Source organism: Lutzomyia longipalpis, chromosome 2, assembly GCF_024334085.1.
Source record: "Lutzomyia longipalpis isolate SR_M1_2022 chromosome 2, ASM2433408v1".
In the NCBI taxonomy this organism is placed as follows: domain Eukaryota; kingdom Metazoa; phylum Arthropoda; class Insecta; order Diptera; family Psychodidae; genus Lutzomyia; species Lutzomyia longipalpis.
Genome location: NC_074708.1, coordinates 36,550,699 through 36,574,187, shown reverse-complemented (window position 1 = coordinate 36,574,187; position 23,489 = coordinate 36,550,699). Strand labels below are relative to the sequence as shown.

The following is a 23,489-nucleotide window of genomic DNA, read 5'->3' as shown; positions in this document are numbered from 1 at the left end:
GACATGGAGTGAAGTAGCAATTATCATCCTGCTTCTTCTTTTTTTTGTTCCTCCACTTCATTTCCTCCTTCATCGTTCTTTCCAGACACACATTATTCGCATCTAAACCCCAAAATATGCTACTCTCTGCATGCAGCCGCGCGCAAGAACGGTCAGTTGGCCTCCGTCAGTCTTCCATCGCGCGCCTGTCCACATCAACAAGTCCCGCTGTGTGTTGTGATTCTTCCCATTCGCGCACGCCATGGCTCACTGGCTCAGCTGCCTCATGCTGCTAATTGGCACGATGGCTTCTGTCGTGGCTTTCAATGGGTAAAACCACCTTATTATTGAGCTGCTGCCCCCTCAATAATTCTCATCAAATCTCCTGAATTGTTTTGTGTTTTTCCTCCCCGCGCCAATTGCGCCGATATTTGAGATTAAATGTCTAATTATTAGTAAATGGTGCCCGCATAAACAGCTGACTAACATTGTTATGTGAATGATTTACGTGGAAAAAAAATAAACTATCACGATGGCTAGAAGCGACAACACTTGACCTTTGAGATCGCTTTTTTAGGCAACACCGCGCGCAATAAATCTATTCAAATGATGCACATATTTGTGCTTATTTTGTGTGCAAATTCATCACTGATAACGGATTAATTTTCTTCGGCAGCAAAATAATACAAAATGGGGCCATTCACGTCTTTCCTCACCGCGTATAGTTTTTTTTTATTTAGTTGTAGGGCTTTTTTTGTGCTTCAATCACCGGATGTTGTACGATTAATGGAATTTTATTCGGAGGAGCTAAAGAATAAGTTTTTCTTTACGGTTGAATAACGAGTTTGTTTTGAATTTAATTTGAATTTTGGCGCCTAATTTGTTTGTCTTTTAGACGAGTTGCTGTTGGAATTTGCCGGCGTTTAGGCTTTCTTTTTCAATTAATCTTTGAAGATTTCTGAAATTCTTTAAAGTTTTTGTTGGGATTTATTGTGAATTTAAATTAGTTAAACATCTTTAAAATTTTTATTAAACGAATTTTTAGAAAGATATAGCCCTAAAACGCCAAATTTAGGCAAATTAGCTAGGATTCGAGATTGAGTAAAAAAAATCCAATAAAAAGGACGATTCTGATAAAAATATTTTCTTGTCTTTTCTAACAACTTAAAAGTTGTTGCAAGATTTTGATAGAAGGTATTTTAAATCGTTCAATTGTCGTTTTAACGAAAAAACAAAGAATTTATTTGTTTCTCGAAAAGTCAGAAAGATCTCTAAAGAGCCCTGGAAAAGTAATTTTCCTTTAAAAACACAATTAAAGAAATAAATTAAATGTCAATGTCCTATAAGATTTTTCCCAGAATACCAAAAATCTTAAAACTGATGAATTGAAAAAATAAAAAAGAAAAGATTTTTATCAGAATCTACCCTAAAATTGCATAAAGTTGAAAGCGTTATTTTCTTCAGATTTAAATAATTTCAAGAGAGAGTTTTTATGAAAATTCTAAAGCAAAACGACCGAAAAATTATTTTTTTTAAAAATATTTTCACAAAAATATTAAATTTAAATTCTCTCCCTCCCAGATACTACACAATCCTAGCGCCAAAACACATCCACCCCCATTCAGTCTACAATGTTTCCGTATCAACGCATGCAACGGATGAATGGCAAACCCTGAGGGTTGATCTGCACGGATATCCCTTTGGGAGTACGCAGAATTTTTCAGTTTCAAAACTAATTAATATGGCCCCAAATTCAACGAAGACAATAACTTTTCGCCTTGGAGCTCTCCCAACGGGAAAGTACAAATTAAAAGTCGACGGAGTGGATTTTAAGAACAGCACCAAACTCCAATATCTGCCAAAATCCCTCCTTTGCTTCATTCAGACCGACAAGAGAATCTACAAACCCGGAAGTGTGGTGAGATTTAGAGTCTTGCTCTTGAAGGCTGATCTGAGACCTTCGAAGACTCTGAAGAAAGCCAACGTGGCGATCTTTGATAGCAACAACTTGAAAATAATGGAATGGAATGAAGTTGATCTGAAGCATGGAGTTTTTTCGTCTGATCTTCGCCTCTCGCAGGATATCTCCCTGGGATGGTGGACAATTGAAGCTAAAGCAGCAAAAATGAAAACTGACGAAGTCTTTACGCAACGTTTTGAAGTTGCAGAGTACATTCTACCCAAATTCAAAGTTGAGATTCAGTCGGAAAAATTCAGTACCTTTGCAAAAGGACGCTTCAAGTTCAACATTAAGTCTGAGTACAACTACGGGAAGCCAGTTAAGGGGAACTATACAGCTGTTGTTAGTCTCAAGCCCTATATTGGTTTCCCCAAAATTCCCATTGCAACGAAAACTGGCCCAATAGACGGTTCAACGGAAATGGAATTTAGTTTTGAGAAAGATCTTCATTTGAAGCAGAAATTCGATCGAATCTTTGTTGTTGACGTCACAGTTCAGGACTCCTTGACGGGATTTAGGCAAAATGCAACGGAAGAGTTGGGAGTTTATGTTGCAAAACACGAAATAAGCTTCCAAAGTCCTCCGGATTACTTCAAACCCGGCCTCAATTACAACGTTGTTGTTTCTGTGAAGCATCACGACGGGTCAGCCGTACAAGGCAGTAAGGATAGCAATGTGACGCTTCTTTACGGGTTAGTTGAACATTCTTTTCCATTTTTGGATGATCCTAAAAATCCTTTTTTTCCTCCAGATTTGACTACGAAACCGCTGAGGAAAACTTCGTTAATTTGACTCTGACAAAACAAGGACTAGCCTATGGAGGTTTCACAGTACCGCGTGAAGTAAAGAAGCTGTACGTCAAGGCACAATATGAAGATGCAAATGTAATTCTTCCTCATATTCTACGGGCTAGATCAAAGAAAAAACGCTTTATTCTTGCAAATTTAATCACAAAGAACCCTACAGTTGACTCAACGTGTATTGTTGAGGTTTCAACGACACACCGGCTAAGCTACCTCGTCTATCATCTTGTTGCAAGAGATAATCTCGTTCATACGGCAACGGTTAACTTCTCAACAGACGGCAGCCTCAGGATTTCCTTCAAAGTAACTCCAGAAATGGTTCCAACGGCAACTTTTCTCGTCTATTACGTCGCTAACACGGGATACCTGATCTACGATCGTTTAGTGATCAATTTTGGCCTTCGTACCACTTTTGATCTCAAAGTTTCTCACACTGAAGCTGCTCCAGGGCAGGAAGTGCTCATCTCTATTGTATCAGACAGCCCGGGATTTGTAAATCTCATGGCAGTTGATAAGAGTGTCCTGGAGATGCATCATGAGAAGCACATGCTAACGGAGAAGAGAATTGCCGCGACTCTTGAGGACTTTGTCAAGTACAATCCACTGCAAATTGTTCGGCGGAGTTTGAGGAGATACCCAAGGAAGAAGCACTTTAAGGAATTCGAAGATACAGGCTTGATTCTCATGACAAATGTTCGACGAGGCGGGAAGAAACCCGGATTTAGTCAATCTCTCGCAATTGATGAGGAAGACAGCGAAGATGAGGAAGAAGATGAAGACATTGAAGAACAAATTAGTCAAAAAGACGTTACAAGTGGCACAGCTGAAGAAATAACTCCAAGGAAGTATTTTCCAGAAACCTGGCTCTGGTGGGACGTTGTGACCAAGAGCAAAAGGGAGTTGTTGATCAAAGTTAAAGTTCCAGACAAAATTACAGGATGGGTTTTAACGGGATTTGCCGTTGACAAGGATACAGGACTCAGTTTAGTTCCACATCCTGTCAATGTTAACGTCTTCCAGGCCTTCTTCATCTCAACTAGCCTCCCGTATTCAGTTAAACGTGGAGAAATTATAACAATCCCCATTGTTGTCTTTAACTACTTGAACGAAACAAAACCCGTTGAAGTAATCTTCCGGAATATTCAGAGAGATTTTTGCTTTGAAGACCTATCAATTTGCAATGCATCTCAGAGGCGTGAAGTACAGGCAATGCATCAGACGGGAACAACTGTGGACTTCCACCTAATCCCTAAACGTCTGGGTAAAGTAAAATTCGAAGTTGTTGCCAGGAGTGGAGAGCTAATGGACAGGATTGTCAGGGAACTCCTTGTTGTTGCCGAAGGGGAGGTTCAGTACTCAAATCAAGCCTATCTCGTTGATCTTCACAAAATACATTCAGCTGCTGAATCCTTCTCACCGCAACTTCCGGAAAACTTTGTTCCAGATTCACTGGAAATGCGAATTAATATCATGAAGAATATTCTTGCTTCATCAATGGAGAATTTGGATGAACTCGTGCCGCATTTACCAACAGGATGTGGGGAGCAGAATCTCATAACTTTCGCTCCAAATGTCGCTGTTTTGGACTACCTTTCGAGGACACGGAAGAAGAATGAAGATCTCCGGGTTAGAGCTTTGAGATTTATGCGTCAGGCCTATCAGAGACAATTGAAATTTCGCCACAAGGATGGAGCTTTTAGTGCTTTTGGGAAGGCTGATGAAGTTGGGAGTATCTGGTTAACTGCCTACGCAGCAAGGACCTTCCTCTGGGCATCGAGGTACATAACAGTTGATCGCAAAGTTACGGACAAAGCCCTCAAATGGCTGAGTCAGCAACAAATTGAAGATGGTAGCTTTAGAGAATACGGAATCTCTATAAGGATCTTCGACAGAGAAATGTTTACAGCTGATACAAACCGGGTAAGAACATTTTCTTAAAGCCTTGAAAGTTAGATCATAAAAAATTAAATTATCCTTCCTAGGTTGGTATGACGGCTTTCACTATTCTTCCTTTTGTGGAAACGGGAGCAGGATGGGCAAAGTATGCAGCAACACTTGATAAAGCGTTCAGCTACATTGAACAAGAGTTTGAAAACGTTGATAACGTCTATTCACTTGCATTAGCAGCCTATGCGCTTCAGTTCTATGAAGGAAATATCCGCGAACGAGCCCTGAATGCCCTGAATGAGAAGGCAAAGCGCGATCGTGGCAAGATCTGGTGGGAGAGCAATAGCAATGGAATAAATCTGTCAATTGAGAGTACAGCTTATGGGCTACTAGCTAACCTAGCTGCAGATCATATTTCTGAATCCGTAGGAGCTACAAAATGGCTAATTTCGCAGAGAAATTCCCGCGGAGGCTTTACCTCAACTCACGACACAGTTCTAGGTCTCTATGCTCTGTCAAAAGTTGCTGAGAAGTTAGAATTTAGCAGCAACAGCATCAACTTCACCGTAAATCAGTTAGACATTAAAACCTTCACAAATATGAAGTCAATTAAAATTAATCCTGGACTGAGGAATGTCACAGTGAGAGCTTCCGGGCAGGGATACGCTATCATTGAGTTTGCTACAAAATACAACGTGGGAACAGTTCAGAAGTTCTCTCAAATTGATTACTTTGCACTTGAGAAGAAAGTCAGATTTTTAGGGACGCACGATAACTTCCTTAATTTAACCTTCTGCACACGCTTCAATCCACCCACAAAATCCATGCTTCAGAGCAATATGACAGTGATGGAGATTGTCCTGCCGAGTGGACATAGAATAGACAGGGAACAGCTGAACTTACTCACCAGTATTGATGCATTCAAGAAGGTTGAACTGAAGAATGGCGACACGAAGGCCATCATGTACTTCTGCGAGATGACTGAGCGGGACGTCTGTCCCACACTGATGGCCTACAAGACTCACCGTGTTAAGCGAGCTCATCGAGGTCGTATCTCCATCTATGATTACTACAATCCTCGTAAGTTTCCAAAATCCTCTTTATTGCTTAAGCAACGAATTTTTCCTCGTCTTTGTTTTCTCGTTTTGCAGGCATCATCAACAGGGAATTCTTCTGATGCACGGATACTCCAGTCCAAGACTTAACTGATGTGTTTTCCTTTTGTAAACTAGATATTAGTAAAAAAAAAGTTGTCTCCCAAAGTTTGGCCTTTACAGGAATCTTGCAAGCAATGAGCAGACGATGAGAACAGCGAAGGAATTGAGGATGGCCGATGCAGCGCCAACAGCTGAAGGATTATCAAGGGGGCTTCCTGGTTCACGTCCTGATGTCTGCTGTTGTGCTTTAGGCGTGCACGAGTCCCCACAGTCGTCTCCTTCGCAAATATCACACAAACTTGCCGGATTAGCTGAATAGAATTGCCTAGCGCGACGTGCTGCAAAAGAAATGATCGAATTAACTTCAAACTGAAGAAGCAACGAAGCAAACTCACCATTGTCGTAGTAGTCGTAAACTGTTACAGCAGCTGGCTTCTGATGAGCAACTTTGAAGGTTCTGAAGGCAGTCAATGTTGGGCATCTCTCCTGTCGGTCGAGATTATCAAAGTAGAGAACAACTTTGGTGTCTCCTTCCTTCGTTTCGACCTTCTTCACTTTCTCCAAGGCCTGCAGCGAAGGTAGTGTGTCGAGATCAGCCGTAAAGCCACTCGGGAATGCCACCTCCATTACAGCCATGTTGGACTCATTGCCAGCTGGCCCATCGGGAATGAAGCTCGTACAGACGGACAAGTGTAAGAAGTCTTGATTGCTGTTCTTGTTAACTTGCGGATCAAGTGTGAAGCGTGGCCAGGCTCCGGTTACATTGAGATTGTAGCGATAGGAGAGCTGTACAACGGCGAAACCTTTTCCCTTTGCCGACACAGTTACATTCCTGACTGTTGGTGCAAGTTTAACACTCTGCAGGACGAGAGAATTGTCCCTGTTTACGCGGATGTTGGATTTTTGACCATCTTCTGCTGTTACATCCATTGATAGGTCACTATCCCCTCCACTTCCTCCGGAAACCTTCTCAGCAAACTTTGCCAGGGCTGTAATGCCCACAACTGTATCCTGTGTCGATTGGAAGCCTCCTTCGCTGTTCCTTTGCCCAATGAGCCATTTCACGAGTGGCAGTGAGTCCTCAACAATTCCTGCTTCCAAGTAAGTCAGCAAGGCGTACGAAGTAAGTTCAACATTAACTGAATTCGGTTGGAAGTAGTAAGGATTCTTCTTATCCGCCTCAGGGATGGGTTTATGCCACCACTTCTGTTGAGCTTCAGTTGTTGCTTTAGCCTCCAGGAGTCCCAGAGCATTGCTCCTTGAACTATGCTGAGCAATATGCAGAGCATACGTAGCCAGGGCTAGAGCATACACATCATCGAGTCCTTCGAGATTCCTCACAATGTAATCCATGGCCTTGTTAATTGTATTCTGATGCCGGGGGACATCATTGCGATTCTCCAGGAATGTAATGAGTGTGTAGGCTGTCAGGGCGATACCATCTCCAGCTCCACCCTGCATATCCTTGTGGGAAACATGCCCAACTTCGGGGAAGCTTCCATTGGGAGCTTGTTGATCACTCAGCCAGTTGAGAGCATTAATGATGACATCTTCCTCAACTGAGATGAATTTCTTAGCTTGACGGAAGGATCTAGCCACGAAGGCTGTCAACCAAGTACTGCCACTCTTATCACTCTCCCCGAAAGCACTGAAAGATCCATCCTTGTGCTTGTACGTGAGCTCTCTCTGATAACCAGACTCCATGTACTTGAGGGCCTTCTTCTCAATCTCAGGCGTTTGTTTTCCCGTAATTTTCAGATAATTCAGAACAACAATATTCGGGACAAAGTTCAGCATATTCTGCTCCCCGCAGCCAAAGGGCAAACGAATTAACTTATCGAGATTCTCAATTGTTGATCCCAGAAGATCCCCAAGAACGGATACTTCAACGTGCACGGAATCAGGTACAGCATTCTTGGGAACTTCAAAGGGAAGACTTGCCGTTGCTTCGGGATTCTTATTGAGATCCATGAAGACAGCTTTACTCATAAATTGCGGAACTCCTTCGGGTTCAACGAGGAGCATTCGTTCAACACCATCCCCAGCAACTGCAGACGTTGCTGTGACCTTAATTGTGATCTGTCCAACCTTCTTTGGGGTAATCATGAAGGAAAGGGCCTTGCCACCATTAGCCGGGACTGAGACTCTCTTCTTGCGGTAGAGTTCTAGTTCTAGGGAAAGTTTAAAAGGGTTTTTTGAAGGATTTTCCATTTTTTGGGTGTTTTCTTAAGATCAGACAAAGATCTATGTCTTCTAATTCATTTCTAGATCTTCTAACAATTCTAATTCTTTTTATCTTCATTTTCTGAAACTCTTCCATTTTTTTTAAATCCTTTCTAAAATCAAAGAAAAAGAAACTACTTACTTGGACTAGGATTAACTTCATTGGCAACTTCCGTAAAGTCAAATTCCTGATTAACATTCTCAAGCGTTACTTCGGCATTAACATCACTCTCCATGTAGTTGAAGACAACAATTGGAATTGAAACTACCTCCCCGCGCTTCACGGAGTACGGCAAATTCGTTGAGACGAAGAAAGGTTGGAAAACTTTCAGTGTTCTCGGGTTCTGTGTCATTCCGAATCCTGTTAGAGGATCAATGGCAAAGCCAGTAATAACCCAAGAGGTTATCGTATCTGGGACCTTTTTGTGCAGCGTCGTCTTCCCTTCGTAGCTGCAGATTTTTGTTGTTAAACGAAAAGAAAAATTATTAAAACTTCTTCTCCTTCTGTGACTCCACATGAAAAGCCACAGAGATCGAAAGGAGTGAGTTTTGTCAGTCTTGTTAATTTAATTAATATTTTTTTCTTTGTAAATTTTTTACTTTAACATTTTTTTTAAGAGACACACATCAGTTATTTAAAAATGTGTGTGTGTGGATTGAAGTTTAATTACTCTGAGATTAAGTGCTCGAAGGGGGTTGTATTATGTATGTGGGTAGTTTAAAGAATTAAAAATTAATCAATTAGACTGGCGGGCTGAACTCTCCTTTCCTCTCTGTGCCAAAAGAGGGCATGAGTCAGAGATTTTCGGTGGTGTGGAGTTTAATTTTGTGCATCATGTCCTCCAATAAATCTCTGACAGCCACCCCCTTTTCTCGCCCCTTTCCTCCATCACCAATACCACTGCTACGGGGTTAATAAAACATCACACGAAGCATCCCCAAAAAGCAACGAGAAGCAAAAGCAAAAACTCCAACACAGAATATACGAAAGGGAGGGAAGAGGGTGTGTTTTATACCTCCACCGAAGCACACAGAAGCACCTCAAAGAGATGATGAAGCTTCGAAAGGAATGAGGGGGATGAGGATGGGGGTTAAACCACGTGTTAGCAAATGCCGAGATGGTGAGATTAGGATGAGGTTCGTGATTTTTCATCAACATCATAATTACCCCGATGAGGTATTGAGAAAGAGCCACGTATCCCGGATATCATGCATGAGATACACACGTGGATGATTCCACGCCGGCCGTGGGATGCGACTGAAAGCATACGGGCCCGCAAGTGGAGGACGTGTGTGCAATTTGAATAAGTGCGCCGGACCCAAATCTGTCCGCTTACGTGTCACACCCTCCACTAAATTTCTACGGTATGGCTCAGTTGTGATGGGTGGGAGTCTCTTCGTGATCTCACCTGGACAAGTGCCATGAAGAAAAATATGTATGCAGGATGTACAATAATGTAGTGCCAAGAAGATCAAAGATGAGATACGATTTGATTGGGAAGAAAGAAAATACAAAAATGTGTGTCAAAACATGCAGGAAGAAATGGAGAAAAAATCTGTAGATAAATAAATAGAATTTTCCTTTTTTCCTAAAAGAAATTCTCAAGAATATATTCTTAAAAATTTGAATTTAAAAAATATTAAAATTGTTTCTTCAATTAAGATAACATTTGATAAGAATAATTCAATTTTACTATAAATAAAGAAAATCTCTCAGATCAAAATTAATCACTTTTGAAAATCTTTTTTAATCATTAGGGTAGATTCTTACACAAATCTTTTCTTTTCTTTCTTTACAATTCTTAAATTATAAGATTTTTGGTATTCTGGTAAAAATCTTACAAGATTTTGACATCTTATTTATTTCTTTAAACAGGTTTCTGAAAGAAAATTATTTTTCCAGCCTTTCCAGCGCTCTTTAAAGTTCTTCCTGACTCATATCTGGAATAACTATTTATTTGTTTTTCCTTTATAGAACGACAACAGAACGATTTAAAAGCTCCGTGTGTCAAAATCTTATAACAAACCTTTAAGTTGTTAGAAAAGAAAAGCAAAGATTTTTATCAGAATCTACCCCAATTTTAATAAATTAATTTTTATTTTTTGATTTTTATCAACAAATTTTTTTTGACTAGAATGAATTGAATTTTATCTGGATAATAAAGTTTTGATTAAAATAGATTTTCTTTTTGACCAGAATTATTTTCTGATTAAACAATAATTGGAACATTAATTTTTATTGGAAAAAAAATCAATTAAAATAAATTCATTTTAGTGAAAGAATCAGAACACAATTATTCTGTTTCCATCAGAATTCAGATTATTTTAGTTAGAATATTTGATTTTGTAATTTTTTTTTATTATCAAAATTATATTGAATTTGTTTCAAGAATTTATTGAAATTTCAGAACAAATTTTTTTAATTTCAAAGATTCTTTGATCGCAGAACAGGATAATTGAGAATTTCCTTTAAAATTTTAATTCTAAATCAACTTTATAAAAAATCTACTACCTAAAAAAAAACACTAAAAATATTCTAAGTAAACTCAGTTTGATATAGGTACTGTAGAAGGTTTTAGAAGTAAACTTTGGATTAACAGATAATCAATCCAAAAACTATTAAAAATTATTTTTTAGTTAATGAGTCTCTTTTTGAGCTTCTAAGCATTTATTAAACTTTAAAAAATAGGTATCAAAAAATATTTCAGACTTGTATGATTTTTTTTAAAAGTCTACAAAGAAGAATCCTTTTTTTTTTTTAGGAAATATCAAAATTTTATATCGCTTTTGGATTAAAAATCTGTTTAACCTCTATTCTTACACCCATTTCATAAAAAAAAATGTTTTTTTTTAAAGCCGAAATCATCTAGAAAATTAAAACGAAAGAACGACTAAAGAGAGGCAACAATGAGCAAAATGAGGATCTATTTTTTTGTTGTTCTTTACGGACCCAATTGATTGGAAATCATCCCAAATCCACGATTCTGGGAACTTCGACCGGATTGTGAAGGATGGTGCGCTTTGGTCGGAAGTTCCCGCATTTGCCACGGAAGTTGTGGCTTGTGTCGAGGTCGGAATATGCGCAGGCGTAGATATGTAGTCTGTGGTTCCTTTGTAAAAGTAGAACCCCGGATAAAGTTGCTCTATTTGATCATTTTTTGTGTGCCAAAAACGCAAAAGAAAAACAAATCGTGTAAATTGCAGAAAAAAATCAGAGCAAAGTCAAAAAATAAAACACAAAAAAAGCCTGCGCGTGGGAAATAATTTAGGAAGCGAAAAGCTGAGAATTTATGGGATTCACAGACCCATCGAGGAGCTCCCAGATCCACGTTTCGAGGAAATTTCGACGAATTATTGGCTGAGCTGAGAAATCAGCATCTGCTGGAGGTTTCCCATCTTTCTTAAACTCTTTTCTGTTGAAATTCTCCACAGAATCTTGAACTACTGCTGGTCTCATCATACTAGCTACACCTCCTCCCACTCCGCCATAAGGCATGAAATAGTAGTCTTCTAAATATAAGAAATGAGAATAAATGAAAACTACTAATAAGACATTTTTCTACTGTTGAATGAAGATGACAAAATGAAGACCATAGAACAGCTACAAACTAAATTACTCAAGAGAGAAGGAAAGAAACCGCCCCACTGCTGAAAAAGGATTTTGTGGAAAAATTCATGAGGACACTAACCCATCTTCTCGCCCCAATTCATCCCAAATCCACGTTTCTGGGAATTTTCGACGAATTTTAGGCTGAACATGAACTTCATTCTCATCACTTTGTTCCTCTTCTTCTGTTTCTTTGTAAACAACTGGTTCATCTTCTAAAACTTCTAATGCTTCATCGTAATAAGGTTCTGAATTTTGATAATCATAATCTTCTGGAATTTCGAAGAAAGAAAACGTAATGAACGATTTGATTTGTTCAAAAGTTTTTTAAAAAATTTCGGGGATGTTTCAACGCGAAATGAGAAATTTAAAAACGTTCCAATGATCTCGTTTATCAGGTTAGCTGAATGATCAGTTTGCAGGGAATGTCTTAATTTTTTAAAATCTTAATTTCCTTTTTCAAAACTTGCATCAACGAAATTCGAAGATGAAGATGATTCCAAAGAGATTCTACAGAGTTCTAAAGGTTCTAAAAGTTCCAAATCCAGAAGAAAATGTTCCGGAGTAAGATCTAAGCAATTTAGAAGAATAATCGTGGAAGAACTAACCCATCTTCTTGCCCCAATTCATCCCAAATCCACGTTTCTGGGAATTCCCGACGAATTATGGGTTCAACAGAAGCATCATCTCCTCTATCTTGACTTTCCTCTACGCCCCTTTCATCTTCACCAATTGACTCTGTATTTTCATACTCATAAAATACTTCTTCAGTTGCTTCGTAATCATAAAATTCTGAAATGTTTAAGGAATTAATTTGAATGATGTGTTTGAGTTAGAACGAACATGATGAATGATCTCAACCAGTAAACCTTCCTTTCCACATAAATCTCTAAAAAAAATGCCCTTAATTAACCACAGAAGATCGACATATCATGCTAAAAAAATTAAAGGAAATCTTGTAAACCAACCCCATGTCTTCAAACTCATCCCAAATCCACGACTCGGGGAATTCTTTTCGAATCTTTGGGGGTTCAACAAAGCCCCCACCACCATAGCCTCCAGCGCCTGGCGCACCTGCTATGGCTTGTGGAGGTGCTGCAGCAAAGGCAACCTCAGGAGAAGCCAACGGAACAATTGATCTATCGTAGAAGAAAACTGGATAATCTATGAAAGGAAAATTTTGTATTTTTTTAGTGAAGGTTCTGAAGAAGTTTGTAGTTGTTTCCTTATCAGGAGGACTTTAAGAACCTTCTGTAGTGTTTATCGCTCAGAAATCTATAACTATAATCGTGTGAAAATTGAGGAATTTTCGAATTTCGCACAAAATTTTAAAACCTTCAATCAACAAAGTGTTAACTGTTCAACAATCTAAATTACAACTTAATTGTATTTCAACTCTTCCACCATTTGTTACAATAAAAATTTGTGATTGTTAGTGCAAAAGAAATTTGCCTTTTCAATGCATAATTCTTCATCGTTCTTTGATAAAACTAACCCTTCTTCCCTTCCAATTTCATCCCAAATCCATGTTTCAGGGAAATCTCGTCTTATTTTGGGATCTTGGAAGGAATCTTTGGACGTTGTTGTGGAAGATTCCTCTGAGACTCTAATATCAATTAAGCCATCGAAATCAGCCCCAAGAATGTGAAAATCGAGTTCTTCTAGAATTGTATTAAAATGTTTCTTTAGTAATAAATATTTTGGCCGAGTTGTGAATTTTACAAAATCAGGTTGATTTATGGAGAGAAAATAACAATTTTCCCTTGTCTCTAGTCCCAGAATTTCTTTCATTTTGCTCTTGAAGAAGTGAAAGGAGAGAGAAGGAAGTTACGAGCTTGCATGCAAATCAATTAATTATAAGACTTGCTAAAGAAACTATCCTTCACCAATCAATGGACAAAAAAGATTTCATCATCAAACTAACCCCTCTTCTTGCCCCAATTCATCCCAAATCCACGTTTCTGGGAATTCCCGGCGAATTTTGGGTTCTTGTGGTAAATCAAAAACTGCTGAGCTGCTGAAAATTGGTACAATTAAATCATCCAAAGATCCCTGGTCATCTTCAAGAACAAAATTCGGCTCTGGGCCTAGAACAATATTAAAGAGTTTGTTTTTTTTTCACTCTTAAGGACTAATTTTGAACCAACGAAGAAACTCATAGGATGATATTTTCTTGATTCAATAATTGTGGCTTCTAATGGGGTCTATCTAGCCTAGAAAGAACTATCCTTCAGATATTAAAAGAGTCTTTAATATCTTTAGCGAAAATTTGTAATGATTTGACGTCCTGAAGAAAATCAAACCAAAATGAAACGTTAGATCGAGAATGAGAGTTTAGAATGAAAGAAATAGATTTTCTAACAATAAATTGGCAATTAAACCGTAAAGGAGAGAAGTAAATAAAGTCAGCAGTAACAGAGAGCATTGCTAAATCATCCCAGAAAACTTTTCTAATATTTTTGAGAATTTCCTTCACCACAAGAAAACATTTTTGTTCAATAAACTAACCCATCTTCCCTCCCAAATTCATCCCAAATCCACGTTTCTGGGAATTCCCGACGAATTTTGGGTTCTTGAGGAGTCATTTCAGCCTCCGGAACAGCACTTATAGCAAATTCCAAGTTGTCAAAGCCACTTTGAGCTTCAGCAGCAAAGTAGTATAATTCTTCTAGAAATTTTAGAAGAAAGAATTTGAATTTTTTCCCTTCATTCTTTAATCAGTTGAATATTCTTTTGGTCAGAAAAAATTGTATGATTAGAAAAATATTCATTTTACTTCAAAAGAATATTTTCTTTATTAAAAGAATATTTTTTTTAATAGGTAAAAAAATATGTTAGCCTGAAAATTTTATTCTTGAAATCAAACAACGTTGAACCTGTATAACTGAATGTTAAAAGATCTGAACTTAAAAATACAAAACAAACCTCAAGGAAGTCAGAATCAATTTCGTTAGAATTTTACATTTCTAAATGAAAGAGACATTAATCCGCCTAATAATCCTTTCTTAAGAATTTTTGTTCTCTTTGAGAACTTTAAGCAAAAAAAGGGAAAGATATCCTAAATTAAACCAGAACCATGAAATATAGACCAAACCTTCCAAATCCACGAATAAATCACTGATTTACCACCATAAATAATGTGTTAGTCTTTCATAAACTTCCAGTTTAAAATGATTTAAATGTTAACAATTTATAAATGAAAGATTTTTTAGAAGATTATTTACTACACTTAACCCCTTTTCTACAGCAAATAGCGCAGAGCTTTTGAATAATAAAAATCGTTGTAATGAGACAACCAACCCATTATCTTCAAATTCATCCCAAATCCACGTTTCAGGGAATTCTTTACGAATCTTTGGGGGTTCAACGAGTGCAGGAGCAGCTGCTGCAAAGGCTACTGCCTCAGGTTGTGCGGCCAATGCAAACATTGGACCTCCACTATCAGCCAACAATGGTATGAAGTGAATTGGATAATTTTCTGCAATAATGAGGAAATATCACTGTAAATGCTTCTCCGTACACTGAAGCTTTAAATTTTCACGAAGTTTATCACAAAAAGCTTCTTTTGCTTTTCTGTCTTAACAAAAAATTCCCAAATTAACTAATTAGTCGATATATGCCTATTTTTAGAGCTTAATTTTAAGTAATAAAATTTTGAAAACTTCCCAAAATCATGCTACAAAACGAACCCCTTTAGAGCATAAACACGAAACATTGCAGGGAATTTTTATAATGAGCTCCAAAGATTTATTTGGAGCTAATCCAACCAACCCATTATCATTGAGATTCTCCCAAATCCACGATTCAGGGAATTCTTTTCTGATTTTCGGTGGATTAGCAAAACCTCCAAGAGCCATTGCATGAAATTGCGAAACTGCAGCCATTGGAGGACCAGGAATTCCTGGCATAGCGACCATGCCACTACTTGTAGCAGCAGCAGCAATACTCATAAATGGCCCATAAAACCCAAATGCTGAAAAAGATTAAAGTTTTTTAAAGGATGATTAGGGATTAAAGAACGCCCAAGAACTTCTAATAAATTAGATTTAAAAAGAATCTTCGTGATATTCATGCAAAAAAAAAGGAAACTTCATAGCTGTTTAACGTTTGCAAGACCCCACGGAAATTGAAAACTGTAGCTCCCCAAAAATACATAGATAGGCATTGCAAAAGCTTCAAGAAAAAACGATCTTAACGAACCCATTGTCAGGAAGATTATCCCAAATCCACGTTTCGGGAAATTCTTTTCTAATCTTTGGCGGTTCCAAAAAGCCAACACTATTGGCAAAACCACCAGCAGCCCCCACGGCTGGCATTGCGAAAACTCTATCACTATCTAAAGCCAATGAATCTTCATACAGTATTGGGTAGTGGTGGTAGCCTGGAAAGGAAGGACAATAGAGGATGGGCTGTTTCTGTTTTTCTTTCAAATTAAATTGAGAAGAAAAAAAATTAAACTTTGATCTAAAATTGTTGTAAAATCATCTCATTGAGAGAAAATGAATTTGAAGTCATGATTTGAGTAATTTTTAAGGTCTTACCGATTGTACGAATTCAATGTGATCTGTATGAAAACTTCCCCTGATTTACGATAAAAATGCCAACCAATGAAAGATGGACAAAGGATGTGAAAAACAACAGATGGAAGCCCCACATAGAACTAAAAGAATTCCTTTAATATTTTATTCTTAACTAACCCATTGTCCTCAAGATCTTCCCAAATCCAACTTTCGGGGAATTCTTTCCTGATCTTTGGGGGCTCCACTAAACCACCTGCAGCGGGTTTTGCCTTTCTCATGAAAGCAACACGTGGAACTGGCCCAGGAAGACCCGGTAACCCACTCACACCGCCAAATCTAGGAGGCATGTGAAATTGTCTATAACGCGGGAAAAAACCTGAAAAGTTGGGCAGAAAATTTTGAAAATTGTCAAAAAAAAATTGATTTTTGAAGTTCCTCAAAATTTCCTGGGGAGGAAAATGAGTAGAAGGGCCTTCTTAAAAGGATCATGAAGTTGGGAAAGGTCGGACTGTGCCAGGTTTGACAAAAAGTTCAAAGATTTCTTTTACTGATTAAAGATTTCTTTAACCGGATCTAACCAGTTAATCCGGTTTAAGCAGACCTAATTGAATTTCTTTTATAAAATTATCAGTTTGAGTAAATTGAAGACAGAAAAGGATCCAAAGAACTAAGAACGAACAGGAGAAATTAGTTTCTTCTTGAATAGTTTGTTGCCTTTAATAACCTTTTAACTCCAATTTCCATGTAAGTTTTTCCTGATCTGTGGAAGTTTTGGATCTGTCTTCAGGACCTCATAAATCTTTCTAAAATTTTCATTTTATCAAGGAGTAGACGTGCAAGGAAGGAAGTATAGGGATTGAACAGCAGCAGAAGGAAGAATTTGAATAAAGAAAAGCCATACAGAAAATTTATCTAGTCATGCTAGAATTCTAGAAGATAGAAGGCTCCGCGTTTGCCCGTCAAGCAAGAACTTTCTTTGAATTCTCAATGAACCAACCCGATATCTTCAAAGTTGTCCCAAATCCACGTTTCAGGGAATTCTTTTCGTATTTTTGGAGGTTCAACAGAGCCCCTCCTCTGTAGGCTCCCAGGGGCTGCCAATGGTTTAGCAAAACCTCCCTTGAAGGCAATACCCGGACGTCCTCCAACAATCCCTCCACCGATTTTCATAAAATACACAGGAACATTCTCTGAAATCCATCACACAAATCAGGCCTAATTGATCAGAAATTATTACATTTCCTTAAAAAGGAAAGTATTTAGGGAATTAAGAATTCAGCAAGGAGTTAGTTTTGAAATCTTCCTCATAATCTCTCAAATCTTTTCTAGATCGAATACTGTTGTAGAATAATTTCGGGGAGAAATAAATTCTCGATAAATCAATGAAAAAGGATTTAAATTGGAATGGTTGTACTTACGTCTCGCCTCTTCTTTAGCATTTGTCAAGAGAACGGCTCCAGAGTCCTGCAAGGATCAAGAATTATTTAGGAATTTGTTAATTAGCTTATCTTTCGAAATTCAAATTAAACGGAAAACTCACACTGAAATCCCTCCATTGGGGAACAAGCCATGGAGCAATGAATCTCTTCTTCCTCCACACGGGATAGTGAGGATTGTACCAGGATTCCTCTTGATAGCTCCTTAAGTCATTGAAGATGTCATCCTTGCTGAGATCATTGCCGGATTTAAGCAGCAAAACACTCTGATCCACCCCCAAAAGTCCCACGAAGGAATTTGGTTTGCTATTCACGACAATTGAGATGTCATCCCCTGGCCCAGCTTGAGTCTTATCCAGCTCCAGCTTGACAAAGTTCTGGAAACTCGAACGGAATTTAATTGGTTGACTATCGGAGACAATCTCCCCGTCGGAGCGGACAAAGTAGACGATTAGCTTTGCTTCTGGCACCATTGCAAAGCTAGCGAGGAATTTAAACGTATGCGAGGTCCTTGAGGGAACTTCTACGGTCTTGGAGACAATAATATCCCCACGCCCAATGACTTGGTACGTGAAATGCGTCATGGGTTCAGTGCTGTCCACCTGAACGGAGATTTCGCGATTTACTTCCGGTTCGGCGGTGTTGATGGTGGTTTTGAGGAAGGTATTGCTGTCTGATGCTACGGATGGGGTGTAGCCGAGGTAGCCTTCGGTATCGAGGTACGTAGCCACCATATCGATGTTACTGACATTCGTCGGGATGGCCACATTGATCTTCCCCATTCCATTTTCATCGAGATAAACTGTTGAATTTATTGTTTCACTCTTGAAACCATCGCTTGAGTGCAAATTGTTTGTCTGGCGAATGTAAACGGGGTTGTTCTTGTCCGTTACGGGACTCCCATCGCGATGGGCAACCTTAACACGAACCGTAAAGGGGAGGCCAGCTTTGAACTTATCCGCGGACTTTATAAGCTCAACTTCGTAGCGTGTACGATAGAGGGTAACCGTTCTCGACGTATTCTGCTTCCTGTTGGTCAATTCTTCCTCCACAATTGCCTCAACGGTGATATCACGTTGCCAATCTTCCATGAATTTGAGCTCGTCCTTAATATCAAATTCAACCGACGCCTTCCCGTCGATTTTGGCAACTTTCCGTGAAATCAAATCCTGCACAAAAGGCTGGTAGGAGCCAAAGAAGCGCGGATAGACGGAAATTGTTGCTTCACCCTTAACTGGCTTCCCGTACGTGTACTTTGAGCGCACCGTAAACCTCAATTTGCCATCTTTGAACGTTGCAAATTGTGGCGCATCGATGGTCACCTCAAATTTGGGCAGAACATACTCAGCCACTTCAACATTCTTCGTAAACTTCTGCCCCATAACTTCCACCTGAATCGTCCAATCACCCAAAACCGGCAAATCCGACAATTGCAGCTCATTCGAGTAAACTCCCTTCACGGGCTGAGCATCCAACCATTGCTTTATCCTATTTTGCTTTGCATCCTGAATGAAAATTTGCATCTTCTCCTTCGGCACGACCGGCTTGAGATTGGCATCGAGCAACAAAACGCGATATCTGATCGTATCGCCAGGCTTGTACACTGCCTTGTCCGTTTGAATGTAAGCCGAGAAGGTTTTTGTGTTGGCGGAAATTGATGTGAAATTCTTAAAAATTAATCCCGAAAGACCTTCGGCTGTCAAGTTGTACTGCCCCGGTAGAACTTTGCCAATCTTTGAGAGTCAATTCAAACAAAAAAAAAAGAAAAGAAAAAATTAAAAGAATATCCACAAGAAGAAAAAAAATTCCAATGGATGATTCTCTTTAATTCCTTCACACCATCATCGTTCTTCCTCTTCTATTCACCAAGCAAGATTACATTCTTAGCCAACAACGATTAAGAAGAAGAGGAGGAAGAGGTCGAGAAAGAAGCTCAAGTGCTAGTAATAAAAAAATTAGCATCCCGATAAACCTGTTCGTGATTTTCTTGCAAAAATCTCTTCACTCGTTTAGAGACTTTTTGTTTCTTATTTAATTAAAAATTTGAAGAAAAAAAAATGAGCAAAAAGTCATTTTCTTTTGTCGGCGTGTTATCACTCTATCGGGGCGTGAGGGCGAATCTCCTTCTCAAATGAAATTATGTAAATTTCATAACAAAGTCAATGAAAGGAACATTATAATGATAAGAAGTGAGTGAATCGTTTTCTTACAAAACATTCAACAACTTCTGGGCTTTTCCCCCAAAGCTTTTTCCTAAACAACTTTTATTGCCTTTTAAAATATAAATTATTGCGCAAAGTCTCTTCCCTTTTTTTCTGTTAAATTCTCAAATAAAAATAAAATAAATTAATTCTTGAAAAAAAAATTAAATTCAAAGAGAATCTCATGGATCATGTAGCGCATAAATTTTGTGGAGAAGAGAACTCTTTGGAGAAAGTTCAACGAATTCTTGCCTGAAGAGTCATTAAAAATCATTAATTTTCTATGCGATGACCGCAGTGGCTATGAAATTGCAAATTTCCCTGAAGAATCTCTTGAAGAATTTAAATAAATTCTCCAGAAAGGTGAAAAAGTTCTTTAGAAGTAACAGCACATAAAGTAATTTCCTTACTTGTCCGTTCACCCACCTACACAGTACAGGGTGTGCCAATTGCCCATTAACAATAATTTTTGAAGATTTCTTAAACAAATGTCTCAAAGAGGTGATATTTTGATTATTTTTTTCAGAATTTTTTTTTTTCAATTCTAAAAAATATTTTAAAAGATTTTTTTAAAATGTTTCAATAAATGTCAAAAACGTTAGAATGAACGTCAAACATTTGAAAAGAATTCTTGGACGTTACAAAAGGAACGTCAGAGGTTTAAAATGAAATATAAAATTTAAAATAAGAAACGTCAAATGTTAGAATAAACGCCAAACAATGGAAAAGAAACATCGAAAAATCAAAAAAATCAAATGCTTGATAATCAAAACAAAACGTTAGAAATAAACGATAAAAATTAAATTATTATTGGACACAAGTAAAGAAAACAATTTCAATCTAAATTTTTCAAATTTTTCTCACAATCTACTTAAAATTTTCTAAATTTGATAAATGTCAAACGTTAGAATGAACGTCAAACATTTGAAATGAATCCGTGAACGTTAGAAAAGGAATGTCGGACATTCAAAAGAAATATAAGATCCTAAAAAAACACGTCAAATGTTGGAATAAATGCCAAATAATAGAAAATAAACATAAGAAATAGGAAAAAAATCAAATGCTTGACAATTAAAATAAAACGTTAGAAATAAACGATAAAAAATAAAGATAAATTTTTCAATTTTTTTCCCACAATTTTACTTAAAATTTAATTAAGAAATGTTATTCAGTTTTTTTCTCACAATTCCTTTGTATTTAATTTAAAAAAAACTCAGAAGTTTTTCTCACACCCTGTGCTTCCCCCAAATTTATTTATTTATGTATGATCCCACAAATAAGCCCGTCTGATGAATTAATTATAAATAAAAACCAGAATATTACGAATTAATGTGATTAATTTTTGCCGTCGTGTTTGCTACTAATCCGTTCAAACAACGTGATGGATTACATCATGATTAATTAATCGCAATTGTTAGAAAAAGAAGATTTTTTATTAAATTTTCTTCTTCGGTAAAAAAAACGTTCTAATGGGATTTTTTAGAAGAGGAAGATTAGAGAATTTTCCGAGCTAATTTATTATTATTTCAATTAATTTTTTCTTATTGATTTTTCATTCAATAAATTTGCATGATTTCAGCACGATCTTCGTGATCTTCAAGAGAAGGATTTTAAAGAGAATTTTGCACGATTTTTTGTACTCACATCAATCTCGACAACTTTACTGGTGTCTGGCTCAAGGGTGACATCTTTGAATTGGGAAAATTTCGCTCCACCCTCGGACTCTCCCTCCACACCGATCCTCATCTGGACAGCCTCACTCGTGTCGTGCGTGCTCACGGACACGTGATACGGGGAATTTGCACGAAAGATCCTCGAACCAACGATCGTGTAATACCTGAAAAGGTGATTCAAAACAAAGATCATCAAACATCTGGCCAAGAACGCAGAAAAAGTTCCAACATCTGTGGGTAAAAAGAGGTGATCATCAGCGGGCATAATTAATCCACTTCTGACAAAAACGTGCTTAAAATGTAGTTTAAATGCAAAAGGGGATTTTTCATTTACGCGCCAGAGTTTGAGTGAAGCCAGAGAAAAAGTGGGATTCCCAACCACAGCGAGGAGGAGGAGAGAATTCCACTGAATCTGGTTGATTTCGTGCATTTGAGAAAAAAGATGTCTTGCGGCGCGTGTTAAAAGTTTATCGTGTTGGACAGATTAGGAGTGTTCTAAGAAATATTATGTAACATCATCTTCTTTTTCGTATTATTTGTATTTGTTTTTTCGCCTCCAACAAGTCAGAGCTTTAATGCTCTTGCAAAAGTTTTATTTGGAATTGTTTAAAGATTTATTTATTTTTTAGGTTGAAAATTGTTGTTTTTGAGAGATTTTTCTTTAAAAAAATGATTTTTTTTATTTTAATAGAAAAATCTAAAGTTTGTTAACACTTAAATAAGATTTTAGAATTCGATGGTAAGAACTTAGAATTTTATTTGAAAGCATATAAGGGAGAATTCTTAGCTCTACAGATTTTTTTGAATGAGTATTTTCTAAAAAGAAAAATATTTCTTTTCTTCTTAAGAGATTTCTGAAAGTTTTAGCTCCAAAATGAGGCCGAATCAACATTTTTAAAATTTATTTTACAAGAATTTATACGAAAGAACGCTTAAAATATAAGAATTAGAATAAAGAACTTCCTCAAAAGATTTCCGAGACGCTTCGGACGAAAAATTCAAAATGGCGACGCGTCCTTCACTCAATGAAACTTTTAAATCTTTCCTGGCGGGAATTTTGACAGAGAATTCTTTGCTCTAACCAACGAAACAACGAATTCCTGAACATTTTTTCACATTTCACTCTTTGAAATGTGAAAATGAATAAAGAGGATTGTTTTGCAGTGTTATAAACTCGGGTGATGATGTCAAAACATACGTAGGCAAGCTCGTCTTACTCTTATTTTGCACAATACCACCAGAGACGCCAACGCAAATACCTTGCAGTTGGACTTCAGGAAACCAAATTTGTCAACAGAGTTACTCATTTCTTCATCGCACCACTGTCCGCAGCTTTCTTCTCTATTCGAAAACTCTTGAGTAATTTCTTGCCAAATGCTCTCATTTCTATTGCAAATGGGTTTTTTTCACCCCTCTACGTACCCTTTGGCATCACACCAACCCCCAGAGAGGCCCAAAATGAGGAGAATCGCGAAAAATCGCGACATGCTGGACGTCGCGCAAAACACTTTAATTGAAATCACTTGCAAAAAAAATCTCTAAAGCTCAACTGAAGCACCTGATCGCACACGAGAACAACCTTCCAACCAAGTCTGAAGCTCGATCGCAACTGAATGGTGTTGTGTTGGGATTCACACTGCGATATATTCGAGACGCAAGGTCGTGATTGAGTGTGGCGTCTATAGCCGCGGGGATTCCAGCTGTTGTGGTGTGGTGATCATTCAGTGTTTTAGGCTCACTTTGCAATTGGTACTGAGAGCGCGATCAATTGGCTCAGCGGCGGAATTGCACGCAGTTCGAGTTTTTTTTTTGAAGACAATGGGTGTCAGGTGTGGGATACACAGAGGGTCAAAGAGGGGATCTTAACATCCCGCATACATACACGTGCTGAATTTGACAATTTGATCACCTCGCTGTGTGTGAAATTAGTCACTCTCACCGGGCACATTAATTAGCTAACAAACTTCTGAATAATTCACATCTCTTGCGGAAGAATTTAATGTTTTCTCGTGACTTGGAGATGATTTTTTGTATGGAAAAAAT

At 37.8% G+C, this 23,489-nt stretch overlaps 2 protein-coding genes across 10 annotated transcripts; one reads left to right on the top strand and one right to left on the bottom strand.

The window, feature by feature from the left end:
- LOC129790527 (CD109 antigen-like) lies at positions 1 to 6,115 on the top strand. Its single transcript, XM_055828057.1, has 4 exons — positions 1 to 309; positions 1,561 to 2,631; positions 2,691 to 4,662; positions 4,725 to 6,115. Exons 1-4 carry the CDS (start codon positions 242 to 244, stop codon positions 5,832 to 5,834), a joined length of 4,221 nt encoding a protein of 1,406 aa, XP_055684032.1. The 5' UTR covers positions 1 to 241; the 3' UTR covers positions 5,835 to 6,115.
- On the bottom strand, positions 5,711 to 23,121 carry LOC129790525 (thioester-containing protein 1 allele R1-like). Of its 9 annotated transcripts, none has more exons than XM_055828051.1 (8): positions 22,869 to 23,121; positions 21,418 to 21,610; positions 17,677 to 19,305; positions 17,555 to 17,600; positions 17,134 to 17,326; positions 8,152 to 8,459; positions 6,182 to 7,957; positions 5,711 to 6,124 (listed from the first exon to the last, which is right to left on the bottom strand). In XM_055828051.1, exons 1-8 carry the CDS (start codon positions 22,931 to 22,933, stop codon positions 5,901 to 5,903), a joined length of 4,434 nt encoding a protein of 1,477 aa, XP_055684026.1. In that variant the 5' UTR covers positions 22,934 to 23,121; the 3' UTR covers positions 5,711 to 5,900. The 9 variants fall into 9 exon arrangements, with proteins under 9 accessions (XP_055684026.1, XP_055684023.1, XP_055684022.1 ...); XM_055828048.1 differs by lacking the exon at positions 17,134 to 17,326 and adding an exon at positions 16,314 to 16,512; XM_055828047.1 differs by lacking the exon at positions 17,134 to 17,326 and adding an exon at positions 15,388 to 15,589.
- Positions 23,122 to 23,489: the final 368 nt, after the last annotated feature.

Bases quoted from the DNA above. Each gene is read 5' to 3' on its own strand.
- LOC129790525 (XM_055828046.1), bottom strand. From the start codon at position 22,933: ATGTCGCGATTTTTCGCGATTCTCCTCATTTTGGGCCTCTCTGGGGGT. The intron at 19,306-21,417 runs GTGAGTACAAAA...TGACTCTCAAAG, and splicing joins GTAAAGTTGTCGAGATTGAT to ATTGGCAAAGTTCTACCGGG. The intron at 8,460-9,177 runs GTAATTATGATG...AAAAATCTGCAG, and splicing joins TTTCTCAATACCTCATCGGG to CTACGAAGGGAAGACGACGC.
- LOC129790527 (XM_055828057.1), top strand. From the start codon at position 242: ATGGCTCACTGGCTCAGCTGCCTCATGCTGCTAATTGGCACGATGGCT. The intron at 310-1,560 runs GTAAAACCACCT...TCTCCCTCCCAG, and splicing joins TCTGTCGTGGCTTTCAATGG to ATACTACACAATCCTAGCGC. The intron at 4,663-4,724 runs GTAAGAACATTT...TATCCTTCCTAG, and splicing joins TTACAGCTGATACAAACCGG to GTTGGTATGACGGCTTTCAC.